Raw genomic sequence first — 15,744 nt, forward strand, 5'->3', positions numbered from 1 at the left:
ATGGATTATTTATTTATTCTTACCATTTTTATATTTAATGTAATTTTTCTCTTAATTTCTTTTCTTTTGATATAGGTCATGACTGTTCAATACGTTTATGGAACCTAGAAAGTAAGACGTGTATCCAAGAGTTCACAGCTCATCGGAAAAAGTTTGAAGAATCAATTCATGATGTAGCTTTCCACCCATCCAAATGCTATATAGCCAGTGCTGGGGCTGATGCACTGGCTAAAGTCTTTGTATGACACAATGCATCATCTTCACCTTCTAGCTCTTTATAAATAATCAACTGCACAAAAGAGATACAGAAGACCGGGGCAAGAGTCAACCCATCCAGCCCTTTTGTTCTGCTGAAGGAGCACAGAGAACATTTGTTAAAGTATAGTTTTGCAATTCGTTTTCTAAAACTAAGGTTTGTTCAGGTTGCTGCAAGCTCAGCTGAATCTGTGAGCCTGAAAACTTTAAAATTTTTCCCAAAATAGGAGCTTTTATTTCTGAGGTTGTTCTAATTCGCTAGGCAGGCCTGAGCGAAGAACATAGGTTTAGCTTGCCCCTATTGAGTAAATAGGGCACATTATAAGGGATAATTAAAAAGGTTGATGGCTGGGAATGAGTAGAGGAAGAGTGGAAATTTAGACCTAGTTCTCCCCTGAGAAATCTTGTTAAACATATTAGGTAGTCAAAACAGTAATCTTTATCATATCTGCTGTACTAACCCCTATGTGCATAATGACCAGGCAGTGTTAAAATGCATTTTTAATTTAGCTCTCCTTTCAACTGTTCTCATGAAGCACCTGGGAAAACATTTTACCTATTAGAGGGAAAAAAAGAAATGCAATAACATGTTAAATATATTATTATTCAGAAATGCTAAACAAATATTTAGTTTTTAAGCAGATTTCTATATTGTATTACATTTTTGAAAATAGATTTGGTACCATTCTAAAGTTTAGCTGTCAAAAACACTCACCATTATGAAGAATAGTTGATAGAGTCTGCTTTTACTAAAAGATTTAACTTATTCAGGTTTAAGATTCTGTTTATTTTTAATGGCAAGCAGGTCATATCTTTATAATAATTTCTGTTAATTTTAAAATTCATTTTATTCATGTGATGTTTATAGTACCAGAGTGATTATTTCCTATCAATGAAATCTTACCTTTCAGTGGTTGAAAAGCTGGAAGTTATTTGCAAGTACTTATTTATCAAAACCCACATAACCATGCTTCAGATGATCTCTACTGTTTCTTCTTTGTCTCTTACATTCAAATTATCTGACACCTACCAAAAATAGTTAATAATTATTATGTTTTAATAGTCCAAAGGATATGTTTAACCTCAGGCAGCTGCTTTTGCAGAAGTACTAAATAAAGCAAATGTTTTTTGCCCCAGGAATTCCCTTATTAATATCTCCAAGAAGAAGAACCTCTTGGAAACCTGGATGGAATAGTTTGGTGTATAATATTGGTTAAAGCGTTCTTTCTTTCTTTCCCTCTCCCTACCCACCTCCAGTGTCTAATTGGAATACACAGCATGTTTTAGTAGGCAGTGAATCAATACTGTTTCTGGGGAAAACCGTTCTTGAAGGACCAGGGTTCCCTAAGCGCACCTTACCTATGACCCACATATGGTCAACTCTTGGGATTTCCATGACCCCACTGTCTGGACCCAGTATATAGACCTCATCCCTACAACTGTCTCACCTCTCCTCACACTCTTTCTTATTTGCCCAAAATGTCAGAGACCAATCTGGAAATTAGAAATAAGTTACTAATACCCAAATTTTCAGCAAAATGTATTTTTAATAGGCTCTCAGACTTAAAAAAAGTCCATATCCATAAATATTTAACCTTTTAATATAATTCCTACATTCCTATGCCCATGTATTCCATTAGCATAACAATGGCACTTCTGATAATATGTACATCTACTACTCCCTGAAGAAGTATTATCACGATAGTGTCAATCAACAGCTTTTCTTTAAAATTTCTGCTTATCTGCCTCTGGAATTCTGTAGTATACAGGCAAGTTTTCTTTAAAGACCTGTGTTAAATTTGCCTAATTGATATACAGATATGCTTTAATATTTTGACACAGCTACCTTGTCATTTCATCTGTGCTTTGGTTCACAGTGGGCTCAAGGGACTCCTTTGTGTATTCAAATGATTTGACCTGGATATGAGCTACCAGTTAAATGTTTATATTCCCATGCAGGTATAGAATTCCACATTGTGTTTGGCGAATTCCTCTTTTGATTGTTCACAAAGTAAATAAATGATGTTGCTGACCTAACATTTGTAGAAGGATACTGGAAAATTCCAGTCAGGTGCTCTTAATTGGCAGATTTGTGATGGATGACTACAGGCTATTGTTCTACCAATTATTGCTTTAATTACTTTCCAAGGTCCGCAGTGGCTGCTTTCCTTCTGTCACTGGAATTCTCAAAACCAAGCCACTCTCTTCACCTGCGTTTTATGCCACATGGTTGAAATGCATTTTTCTGTTAGTAAGTAGAAAACAACCATGAGATATGTAGACCGTAGTGCAAATGGTGGAACTGTTGAAAGTTCCTTAGAAAGCCAGTGCTGTGCTCTTGGAGATTGTACCCAAAAACAGAGATTCTTCTCCACTAGCACTGTTATGATCTCAGTGTAGAAATGAGGCAAAGCTGTCTTCCAACCAGATAGAAGCATATATATGTGTCTGAATTTTCCCTCAGTTTATCAAAAATTCAATGAAAATTGACAAAATGAACAAATTCCAGATTTGAACAGTCACTGAAATGCTGTCATAGTGCTTCATTTGTAAATATTTTGTATGAAATGTATTGGAATAGTATGGAAATCAGCAGGAGATGTGGGTCCCTGCCTTATCTTCACATGCTATGGATACATCTCTGGGAGCTTGCAGCACCCTTCTCAAAACTCAGCTGTCATATGGAGCTCATTTGCTACTTGAACCATAGACAGGTATTTAACATAAGTGATATAATGACCTTCAGTATTTTTCTATTGAACAAGTTTAGCAATTTTTGCCATTAAACAGATAATTAGTTATGCAAAGTATTTAGCTTTTATAATCATTTTAGTTATGACTAAAAGGGGGGGGAATTGAGCTGCATCACTGATAACGAACTTTGTGAGAAATTTTTTGTTTATCTGACTTTCATTCCTTCAGTATTCTTGCTATAAATTTCTTTGGGAGATAATGATGAAGATTTATTTGAAAATGTCTAAAATGTATGTATATTTTATAAATATATATTATATATATTGTAGGAATATATATAATATATATAGACTATATATATATATATATATATATATAAAACCATAGGTGCATTTTACTGTTTTGTATGTTCATTTTTGGAGGTAGTGTACACAGCAGGTAATGACGAGTATGATGAGTGTTGTGCTGTTTGCTTTTGCAGTATAATATATAGTTCTAAATGTTTAAATTACTGTATATACTATATTCATTATAGGCTAGCATGCTTGTTTTAAAGACTGTCATTCTAGTTTATTAAAATCTGAATGTAAGAAAACCTGACTATTCAAATGTGAATTGAAAAGTATTCCATTCTCAGTACTGAACTATTTCCATTGAACATTCAGGATTTTTGACAAAACAGATATCATCAAGAAGGCAATAGCTAGAGAAAGAGAGGTGCCTTTAAAAAAAAAAAATACAAATGCAGCCTTACAGTGAGGATGAGGATTGAGTTTCTTTGTGGGGGAAGGGGTATGAGAGCGAGAGAGAGGGAGAGAGAGAGAGAGAGAGAGTGTGTGTGTGTGTGTGTGTGTGTGTGAGTGTTTGCCAATCTGTGAAGGTCCTGATTTGTGACCATCAATGTCTTTTTAATGTATCTGTTCAACTTCTAGGACTTCAGGGGACATTTCATGCGCTGTCTTCGTGCTCTTCTGAGCACCATAAGTACTTTCCAAGAATTTTGAATGTGAATTCCTAGAAATTTCAGTAGAGAAGAAAATGGCTCTTCTTTCATTGTAAGTCAAGTTCAGGTAGTAGGAGAAATTATTGATTCACCAAAATTATGGGATCTCATGAACGTTGGCTAAGTAAATGTAATTTTTAAAGGCTCACTTTTTTAGCACTTCATATATTTCCCCTTTACACAAGAGCATGTCATGATTCTTATGTGATGAAGATTCAACTAGTAAAAATCATTTTTAATGATTTTTAAACACCTGAACTAGTTAAAATTCCACCTAAGAATAGTATTTAAATGGCATCTTTCATATCTACCTCTTTGTCATTGCTGCCATTTTTGACTCAAGCAAATCTTTATGACATCTAAAATAATGGTTGGATGCAATTTAAAAATCTGTGTTGGTGCTTTTCTCAGGCTTTGTCATTTAAGTTATATTGAACAAAGATGTCACAAATCAGATTGAAAGGCTTAGAATTAATTTTGATTTTCTTTTGAAAGAACTGCATAAAATTTATCGTCAGTGTTGATAGTGAGTTGGAGATAGTCTCTGGTTAGTATATGTCTGTGTGATGCTTTCAGCCAAGAGCCAAACTGTTACTGATTTACATGGGAAAAGAGCTCTTAAGTATAATTTTCTTCAGCTTACTTTATTCTTTGAAAGCTATTTCAAGGCTATTAAGTACCTAATCATTAATTTTATTTACTCAGAAGTTGCCTCTGTTACTGTGTTGTTTAGTTATTTATATAATTGCATTATTTTGTTTAACACTGGGATTCAGGTTGTACAAAAGTAGTAGCTGACAGAAATTGTATGTATATTTTTCTGAAACGTATCAATTCCTTCAGTTCATTTTAGAAGAAGGTCCAGAAAACTAACATATCTGTGTTTAAAAAACAAAGGACAGATCAGGTCCTTGGTAGATGATTTGAATCATTCTACTTTTGCCACTGAAAGTTTTTTAATTGGCTATATATCCATCATCCAACTGGATCTCAGTGTCATTGTAAAGGATGCCGGGTTCACAGAGTATTAAACAGATTGCATCTTTTTTTTTTAATCCAAAAAAAAAAAAAAAGCGAATATAAAGCCAAACAGAGATCTCTCGATCCCACTTATTTATTCTAGGAGTATTCCTGAAGTGGTGCTTAAGGGTCAGAATTTTCTGGATCTTTGCTAGCCAAGCTTTAGATTTGATTTAACTGGGACCACATGCCTGTCATCCCTTGGATGCAAATTAGAAAGTTCATTTTAATTTATATTAACTGTAATGTCTGCCTGGGTTTTTAACAGGCTGTGAACCAGTGAGTGCCTTGTTAACGTAGAATGATTTTTCCCTGGTTGTGTGTTAGCTCCTCTCTGAAAATGTCTTAGAGAATGGTATTTTAGTTGACTTGTAGAGAGCTGCTAAATTTGGTGTCATCAGCAATCAGAAAGCCTTCAGTCTACCACATTACCACCCTCCGTACTTTCTTTTCATTGTTTGGCTGAAGTTTGCCTCTTGTGAGAAACAAATACAACCCCCTTCTCCACACCGCTTTTTTCCAATCCAGATTAAGAGGTATCCCCTATACGTATCCCAACTATATGATCTAATACCTGTTTTTAGGAGGAACCACTTCTGGTTTTGTAATCCAGAAGGATTACAAATCCTGTAATCTACTGGTTATTTTATGGCTTCTCCACTTCAGTTTACTAGAGCTGACCTCAGGGCATCATCAGTTCAGATTCATCAATAACTCCTTTTCTCCACACCCCTTCACCCCTCCAACTGGTGATCCCTGGGCCAGATTGTTTGATCTTCAGGTATTTTAAAATTTAGGTGTAATATCAATTAATGTAAATTAATCCAAATGCTAATTTTTGTGGTGCAAGAAGTTTCTTTTGTAAATTCAGGGTATGGATAAGCTAATTAAGATATCCTTTTTTGGTGGCTCTAAGTGTATTATTTGTTTTTAAATAAAGTGTACAAATATAGATAATGTGCTATAGGTGTCTCATGAATTGAAATATTCGTCAGATTTGGAATCTAGTGGGTTTGCAGTTAAAATACTTTAATACAACCTGATTTTGTTTTGGGGGTTAGGTAGTAAAGGGGTGCAGAGAAATAAAAGTGTATTAGACAAAGTAGGTGTGAATCCAAAGTAATGAACCGATCTTAATTATTGATTGTAAGGAAGGTGGAGAAATTTATCATTATAGAGAGTTTGGGGCTTTGTAAAACCAGTAAAATTAAAATACCCCACACGATTGGATCATGATACTTTCAGGGACATGTATATTTTTTCTCAAGTGTTCAGTTACATAATTTAAAAAATTACACATACACATATAAATTTAATGTGCTTTTATTTTTTCTTTGTTTGGCTACTTAACAGGCAAGCATAAGCCTTCTACCCCTTGCTCCTTCAGATCAACATTATTTTTCAAGGGCTTCTGCTCAGAACTCACTGTCTCTTTGTTCCAATCTGGAGCCACAATAATATATAGAATCTAAAAGGTACCGCTTCTGGTGTCCTTGAAACTATCCACTGTTCTATGATGTTTCATATGCTGCTGTAGTAATAAGTGTTCTATTCTTTGGTATGTACACATTTTTCAGTAGTGTCAGAAATGTCCCTTTTGTCCCTTGTAATGAGAACTGAGACGTGATTTGCTGGAGTTGTTTTAGAGTCATCTAGCTCAGAAGGTCAAGAGGACTCCAGAAGTTTTTCAGGGATTGATGGACCCTCTGGGGTCAGCCCAGGTTCAGAATGGTATTCTAACCTGCTTTAGGTTTCCCAAGGGCACCACTGAGGTTTTGAAGGGTCCTAGGTTGTCCTGGCACTTAGAGTATTCCCCAGGAACACCTGGAAATCTGGTAGCATCCAATGCTATAACCATAACACATCCCTCCACTTGTTACTTCTCAGTTACACCTGTCGTTTACAATGATGGGGACGCTCTAGCTCTGTGGAGGAGCACTGCCATGCAACTTTGAAAATTAGATTCCATATTTTCTGAAACACAAATTCTAATTTAGTATATTTTGTATACTTTCAAAACCAAACAATCCAAAACCCACCAAACGGAAAATTACTCATTTCAAGTTTCACTTAGATCTTACAAAACCCTAAGCCCTTTCTTATTCTTAGTTGTTATTAGACTAAAGGTAATGGTGTTTTTGGTCAGACTTGAAGAAGGATCTGACTATTTGGGAGAATAAAATCTGCAATATCTTTCCTACTGGAAGGGTCTGTTTCATAGAAAATTCTCTCATCCTTGGTTATTTAGCCATTCACCTTACAGGAAGACTGGTCCAGATGCTAACTCCCTTTTGACTTTTCCTGTGTGCCTCTTTAAAGAGTTAATTAATCCAGTGATATAAAGGAGAACCCACAGCAAAACACCTGTTAAATAGCACTTGGAGTACTAGAATTAGTATTATTAATTCACATGCCAAAGTTTTTCATGTCCTTATAAGATCCAGGGTGTGTATCAGGTTCCCAATCTATAACCTCAAACCAAAGATATTTTTGAATTACCTCATATAACAGCATCATCAAATTAAGGGTAATGGTAGGGAAACCCATCATTCACAAATGAGAATTCCCAAACTGAAAAACTTTCTTTAATTAAAAAAAAAAACTGCATGCATGGAAAGCAAAATTTTATGTTAAGCATATGTTGAGAAAATAAGCAGCTTGTGGTTTATATAAAATGTGTTGAAATGTTAATGTATACTGACATCACCTACTCCTTCCTTATGGAAGTGGGACCAAGGCAGTAATTTTTCAGAAATAAATAAGATTAACTTACCTTAAAGCAAAAGAAACTCATCAGAAAGTTTTCTTTCGGTGCTGGATAACTTGGGTGAGGGTGTGGGGAAAGATGTATCACACTGAAAAGGAAAACACAGTTAGCCTCTGATCTGGACCCATCACCCATTGTCTTCCTTTCTCGTTAAAAGACTTGTAAAGATGACCTCTAAGAGACGTTTGGTCTGTAAAAGTGAATGGTTCCAGTTCTGGCTTTTTTGTCATTGATCCCTGTCATCTAAATTAAAGATTTTGGGGAACTACGTCAAAAGTATCCAGGAGTCCCCTGGTTAAAGTGTCAGACAGCATAACTTTTTATTATATTGTAGGAAGCTATATTAACATAGGCCCAGGTATGCTGTGTCATCTGCATATGTCAGAATGAAAACCAGACATGTAAGAAATGTCCTAATGTAGCCAAGTGGTAATCTCATGAAAAGATAGAATCATTTTTATAGAATGAGTTCTGTTGTTTTGAATGACTTTGTGCTTTTAGAAGCATTTGTTAAAATATTTACATATTTTTCTACAAGCTTTGAGCCCACATATTTCAGAATATCCTATTGATGGAATTATTTCACTCAGTGTGTATTTTAGAAAAAGAACGCAATGGTCTCACGTATCTTTTTGCAGTAATTTATGGATAACACGCCTGACCCCTGCTCCCCACCAATACTCAAGTGCCATGTAGGAATTCTTTCATATGTGGTAAATATCTTAGTATTTTGCTGACTGGAAAAGCAGTATTTTTATACATAGCTTGCAGGTAAACCATGGAGCCTTGTGCATCTGATAAATGTTGAAATGAATGGAAAGTTAAGATAGAGCATGTATACCACGTAAGTAATGTTAATAGTGTCCCCTCAGAGCTAACAAGGATAAGGTTAGATTCTGCCAATTGCCATTCACAGATTTTGAAAGTATGTTTGTTTAGCCAAAATACCATTTAACAATCAGTTCGTTTAAGAGGAAACTTTTTCAATGAAATAGTACCTGTTCAGTTTCCTTGTATATCTCAGGGTCAGAAGAAAGGAGGTTTTTCCCCAACTCTGAAACATTCAGACTTTCTTTTATTCCTTTGATCAGCCTTTTAAACAAGCAGGACAATAAGCTCCTTATTTCTCATTGTCGTAGGATACCTAGGAATATATATCTGATGATTAAATTAAAAAAAATAAAACTTGCAAGCAGACTTTTTTCTCTTAGAAACGTCATTGCTTTCTGGAGGCAGAAACAATTTTACTTTTGAACTTGAAGGTTGTAGATCAAGGCAGTTTTATACCCTTGATGTATGCAAGTTATATACAGCTTGTCTCTGCAGATAATCACATTTTGTGTGAATTTTAGAATTGTTTTGGGAGTACAAAGATTGTCAAGGAATATACTGTAAGTCTAATTTACATACATATCTTTCAAAACCTTGTGGATTTTTTTTTTTTTTGAGGCATGAGGAGCAGGTAGTGATGAGTTTTATTCTGAATGCTTTGATTCTAACCCCATTCTTAACTCAGATTTTACATATTAGGTATTGCTCACTTGTCACCTAAAAAATAAGAGTTGATGGTTATTTGTTTGCTGCTGTCTCTAAGCCCCTTGAGGCAGGGACCATATTTGATTTTCTTATATTCCTCAACACTTCTCCTGGTGCCTTACCATATAGAAAGTACTCGATAAATATTTATTGGTTGAGTGATCAGAGAACACGTTTTGAAACTCTAACTCTATCCAGATCACCAAAAACAAAGGAAAAGAAAAAAGCATCCCTGCCAGTCCCTTGGCAAACTCAAATGTATTTAGGTCTGTGGAGCTGACGCTAAGATTGAGGTCTGCACCCTCCTTGGGGAGGAATTTGGACCTCATCTGAAAGGGGGCAACAGGATGCCCAAGGCAGCACCCTCTTCTGCTACGCACTTCCGGTTTTGACTGCTTTGGAACCGAGCAGAGCATGTGGGGGAGTAGGGGATCTCTCTAAGCTCTGTTGTGGTATCCCTTCTGTCCCCTATCCTCCTGAACACCAACCCACTGGCCTCTGATCCCTTGACGGGGAACTCTCCAGCCTGGAACCTAACCCTGCCTTGACTGTCTTGGGCCCAGACAGGGTCCACCAATCTTTTCCCTTGTGACCCTCAGATGGTCCTGCTCTTCCTGACTGGCATTTTTCTCCAAAGAGGTAGGAAGCTTCTCCCAGTAGAAGGTTGTCAAGCAAGACATTTCTCTGGGGAGCTTGCTTTGGAGTTGAAGAGTCTGGGACAGAATCCCTCAGGATGTTCTTAGGGCTGATTCTGTCTTGAAGATTTGATGGTAATTGTCTGAATGTTTATTACCTCTCCTAGGAATAGTTCTGTGTTGTCTTGGTGTGCTGCTGCCACTCCAGCAGGGCCCAGGAGGCTTGAGACCTTGAGCTGAACAACTTAATTGTTTCAGGAACACTAGTTAGGGACAGGGTATTTATATTTAACAGTCAAATGACTTTTAAATCATTAATAGAATCATCAACAGAGTGGTGAATTATGTGACTATGAAATATTCAACTAAATAAATCTCAAAATAATATTAAACCTATATATTATGTAAGAACTGTTATCTCTTTTTTAATTATTGAAACATGATTCCTTTACAGTCAGTACAGCACAGAGGAAAGAACAGGATTTTGGCCTGGGCACAGGACATTTATTGGCCATGAGACTTTAGATAAACTAATCTGAGTTGGTTTTTCATGTACAAAATGGGTATTATAGATCTGCCTACTTAGATTGACTTGAGATAATAGATATATAACACCTGATAAAATGTCAGGCAGTAATAAGTATCAAAGAAATAACTATTATTCACTCCCTGAATTCAGTCTTCTTATCATGTAATTCTGTCACACTCCTGATAGCTTCTGAAATACCAGGTTTTTTAGGAGAAATCAGGTTAAAATGAACATCAAGAGGAGCCCTTAAATTATACATAAAATATTAGTTTCCTCAATAGTTGAGTGCCTGCTATGTGCCGGAGAGTTCTAGGTGCTGGCGTTCAGCAGTGAACAGATAAAATCCTTTACCTGCAGCTGGCATTATAGTTGGGGAAAACAAACAACAAATAAGTAAAATACATTGAATATTAGTGATAAGTACTGAGGAAAAACAAAGGGAAGGGAGATGATTTGATGTTAGATTAAAAGAGTGATACAAATTAATAGTACTATAATTTAAGTTAATACAGTTAAAAGAACATCACAAAAGAGCAATAAATGAAATAATAAAGATGCATAATGGCAAAACTAATCATATCCCGCCATACCATTTCACTCCCACCTCCCTTGTAGCAGCCTGATGTATCTATTCTTATTCCTACAAATATGTATACACAAACATTACATACAGGGTTTTGTCTTTTTCTACAGTTACTCTGCAACTTCTAAAATGTAATGTATATTGTGAGCCCCTTACAAGTCTATACATATATAATTGCTTTTAAATTTCTTAATATACACACACAGTTTTATATAAAATGAGATTTTTTGGGTGGGTCAGTTTGCTTTAAATGGGATCATACATATCCTCTGCATCTTTTCTTATCCAACAATGTATGATAAAAATCCCTCCAAGTCTGTCTTATAGCTCTTACTCTTTTTAGTGCTGGGTAATACTGTATGATGATGAAGAGGTTATTAAACCTCTTCCATATTGATGGGCATTTACTTTGTCACCATGTTTTTACTATTATGGTAACTGTGCCTGTGCACATATTCATGACCATGATGGTTTTACTTCTGTGGAATAGATTCCCTGGAGTAGGATTGCTGGGTTAAGGGGTATGTCGATTTAAAATTTTTAAATAAATGTTGACAGGTTGTCTCCCAAAAAGGCTGGGACAATTTATATTTCCATCAGTAAATATACAAAAATACTGTTACCCTTTATACCCATTAGCAAAAGCTGTTGTAGCATTTAAAAAAAAGAAAAGGAAAGGAAGAAAAGCCTGGTGGTGGGTATAGTGATTTCGCAGTGTTTTTTTCTTTGCATTTTCATTACTACTGTAAATCTGGAAAACTTTCCATATGTTCTTTGGTCATTTGGATTTCATTCATAATTTACTTATTGTGTTAGTTTTCTATCTCTGCATAACAAATTACCACAAATTTAACAGCTTAAAACAGGACCCACTGATTATCTCATGGTTCTGTGAACTTCAAGGAGGCTTTGATTGGGCTCTCTATTTAGTTTCCAATAAGGCTGGAATGAAGGTGTGTGCCAGGCTGGGCTCTTAGCTGAAGGCTCTGGGGAAGAATTCACTTCCAAGCTCATACATGTTGGCAGAATTCGCTTCCTTGGGATTGTAGGATGGTTGCAAGATGGAGGTCTCTGTTCCCTTGCTGACTGTCAACTAGGGTTGTTCTCAGCTCCTAAAGGCTACCCTCCAGCCCTTGCACGTGGTCCCCTCCATCTTCAAAGCTAGCAGGCATTCATCGAATCCTTCTCATGTTTTGACTCTTTGTTTTCTGCTACCAGCCTTTTTAAAGGGCTCATGTGACTAGGTTAGGTCCACCCAGATAATTTCTGTATGTTAAGGTCAACTGGTTATATCCTTAGTTACATCTGCAAAGGCCCTTTGCCCTGTAAGTGTAGCATTATCATAGGAGTAACACCAGGGGCAGAGATCATGGGGACCATCTTAGAATTCTGCCTACCATAAATATTCATATTTTTATTTGTACCTTTATATTCATTTTAATTTTTATTCATATTTTTGCTCATGTTTCTATTGTGTTTGTCTTTTTATTTAGTTTGTAGGAGCTTTTTGTATATTAAGCCTTCCTACTCTTGGTTGCAAACATTTTTTTCTAACTCTTCTAAGCTGTCTATTAACCACATTAATAAGTACTTTTTCCATAGAAAACTTAGCCATTTGGATTTCACTCTTAAGGTGAATTGCATATTTGTATTTTTAAATTCACATTTAAAATTTTAATTCATTTTTATTCATTTTTATTTTTCATTTTAATTAACATTTCGCCCATATTTGCAGTCTTTTAAAAAAAATTATAAGTGCTCTTTGTGTATTATAAACTCTTTCTCTTATTATTTGCAAATTTTCTCCAGATCTTTGATTTGTCTATTGACCATATTTATAATATCTTTTCTCATTCAAAACTTTATATTAGTATATATCCTATATATTATTTTATTTTTCAAAATACAGACATTTGTGAATATATAAACATTTTGAAGTATTCTGTATTGTTTAAGGTCTTCACCCCTGAGTGGCATGTATAGTCTTCTGGAATGGCTTCTGCATTTTATTTATTTATTTTTAATTTGTCTACTCCATTTGGAATTTGTTTTTGTATACAATGCAAGCTATGGATGCAACTTTACTTTCTTCCGAGTGAGTTGCCAATTGTTCTAGCACCCTTTATTAAATAAACTATCTTTTCCCAATGAATTGAAACACCAACTTTGTCGTATATTAAATTTTCACATATGATGAGATTTACTTCTCAATATGCTATTCTGTTTCACTTCTAGTTCTCTTTACATATGGCAGTATCATATGGATTTAATTACAGTGGATTTCTATTCTGTTTGTGAACAGTGGTTTTATAAAATGATCAGGCAGAACATTTTTCTACCCCACACGCCTGCCTACTGTTCTTTTTACTACTTTTCTTGGCCATTTGAAATTTGTGATCACTTTATCCAGTTAGGGGTTGAAATTGCATTAAGTTTTCAGATTAATTTTGGGAAATTTGACATATGATATTGTCTTCTAAGAACTAAGAAAATTGTATCATTTTCAGTTTGCTCAGGTCTTGTCTATAGCTTTATAGTAAGATTTGAGAGTTTTCTTCATTCAAGTCTTGCATCTTTTTTATTAAATGTATTCTTACTTCTTAGCCTTTTGGTCATTACTGTGAATGGATTCTTTTTTCCATTTGCATTTCTAAAGTCTTATTATAAAAAAAGGAAAAGCCTGTATTTTTCTGTGTACTTATCTTGTATACAACTTTACTATATATACTTGCTAAATTTTCTCATTAATTTCAGCAGTTTTCACTAGAGTCTCTTGGAATTTGTAGAAATATAATGGTGACACAAAAATAATTCAGCATTTTTTGCAATGTTTGACAGATTCTTTTCTAGAATCTTTATTGTCTGTAAACTCCATCATAGTGTTGAGTGATAACAGTGATAGCAGGCATCTCTGTTAATTGATTTTAGCAAAAATAGTTTGAGTATTTAGTTATTTAGAATATTTGTGTTGCTACTTGGTAAATAATCTTTATCTTATTTAAATACATTCTTTCCTGTTTTACCAAGAGATTCTGTTAGGTGTAGCTGCTAATTTTATCAAATGCCTTTTCAGCATCTTTTGATGTGGTCATGTGTTACTTTCTTTTAATCTATTAACTAGCTGGATTATGTGTGGAGTTGCTGACATGAAACCACTCTTTTCTCCTTGTAATAAAGCCTGCTTGGTCATAATGTGTTATTCTTTTCTTATAAATCAGTATTCCAGTTGCTAATCTTTTATTTAGAACTTTAGCATGAATGTTCATAAGTGAGATTAGTCTGTAGATTTTAGTGGATTATTTTATTAGGTGTAAAAAATAATGCAGGTTGGCAAAATATGGGAGTAATCAGAAGGTTCATCCACTGCTGGTGAGAATGCAAATTTTTTCAAATATAGTTTACAATTTATTGGAAAACCATTCGGCAGAATCTACTAAAGTGAAAATATTCATACCATGGAATCTAGTAATTCTGCTTCTAGGCATACACCCAATAAAATGCATACATATGTTCACCAAAAGATATGTTTTAGAATGTTTATAGCAACACTACTAGTAATAGCCTCAAACCTGAAACTACCTAAAAGTCCATGCACCTGTAGAATGGATAAATACATTTTTGTGTGTTCGTACAATGGAATACGATCCAATGAGAATGAACAGTTTGTAACTGTGTGCAGCATATGGATGAATCTCAGAAGCATTATGATCAGCCTAAAAAGCCAGATATAAAAGAATGCTATATGCTTTCCTTCATATAAAGTACAAAAACAGGCAGAACTAATCTATGCTGTTAGAAGTCAGGAAAGTGGCTATCCTCAGTGGGAGGTAGGCAGGGGAGGAGACAGTGTCTGAAAGGAAGTCTGAGGGGGACTTCTGGAGCGCTGGTAATGTTTTGTTTCTTTATCTGAATGCCTGTTTACGGTGCATTGTTAATGAAAATCCATCTAACTTACATGTACACATTTTTTTTCAATAAAAAGTTTTTAGAATAATGCTGTTTCATAAAATGAATTGGGGAGATTTTCATCTTTGTCTATGGTTTAGAATTGTTTAAATATGAGATCATTGAAATTACCTGTTAAAGATTAGGAGGAACTTGGCTGAGAAATCTTTTGATCCCGAGGCCTTCTTTATTGTGTAGGACTGTCTCATGCATTTTGCCTCCCTAGCTCTTGGCTATATACACATATACACGTATATTAAGGTTTATTGCTCACCCCTATTTCCCTCTGCTTCCTTTATTTTCCTCTACATTGAAGTCTGTCTTCTAATTAATATCTTGTTTGGTTCTTAGTATTTTCCTCAGGTGGGGTAATATACTCTCTGAATCTCTGGTAAGCCACAGTTCTTTTTTCATCCTAATAGGTAAGTGATATCTTGGTTGGGTATAATATTTGGGATTACAGCTCTGTTTGTCCAGTGGCCTAAAATACATCATATTCTTAGTGTTGCAGTTGAGATGTGTGATGCTAATCAGAATCTTTTTGCTTCACATGTCACTTGCTCTTTTTGTCTGGAAGTAATTTAAAAAAATTCTTCTGGTTAAGGAATTAATTTTGACCTATGATTTGAGACAGTTTTCCACTTTCGGGCCACAAATTCCCATCTCATGCATGACCTTTCTCCTTTCCTTTTGTTTTTTAAGTTTCAGGGACTCTTTTGTGTATGTTTGTTGTAATTTAATCTACTTACATGGACCTAATTATTTTTGGAAGTTGTC

General features: G+C 35.0%; 1 protein-coding gene across 3 annotated transcripts in view; it reads left to right on the forward strand.

The window, feature by feature from the left end:
* Nucleotides 1–13,174, forward strand: part of STRN (striatin) — a 117,977-nt gene extending 104,803 nt beyond the window's left edge. For all 3 annotated transcript variants that reach the window (XM_019942867.3, XM_033838732.2, XM_019942868.3), the window contains one exon: nucleotides 76–13,174. In XM_019942867.3, coding sequence (XP_019798426.1) covers nucleotides 76–245 — 170 coding nt within the window. In that variant the 3' untranslated portion in view covers nucleotides 246–13,174. The remainder of the gene's footprint in view (nucleotides 1–75) is intronic.
* Nucleotides 13,175–15,744: the final 2,570 nt, after the last annotated feature.

The sequence above is a fragment of the Tursiops truncatus genome, chromosome 14, assembly GCF_011762595.2.
Source record: "Tursiops truncatus isolate mTurTru1 chromosome 14, mTurTru1.mat.Y, whole genome shotgun sequence".
Taxonomy (NCBI): Eukaryota; Metazoa; Chordata; class Mammalia; order Artiodactyla; family Delphinidae; genus Tursiops; species Tursiops truncatus.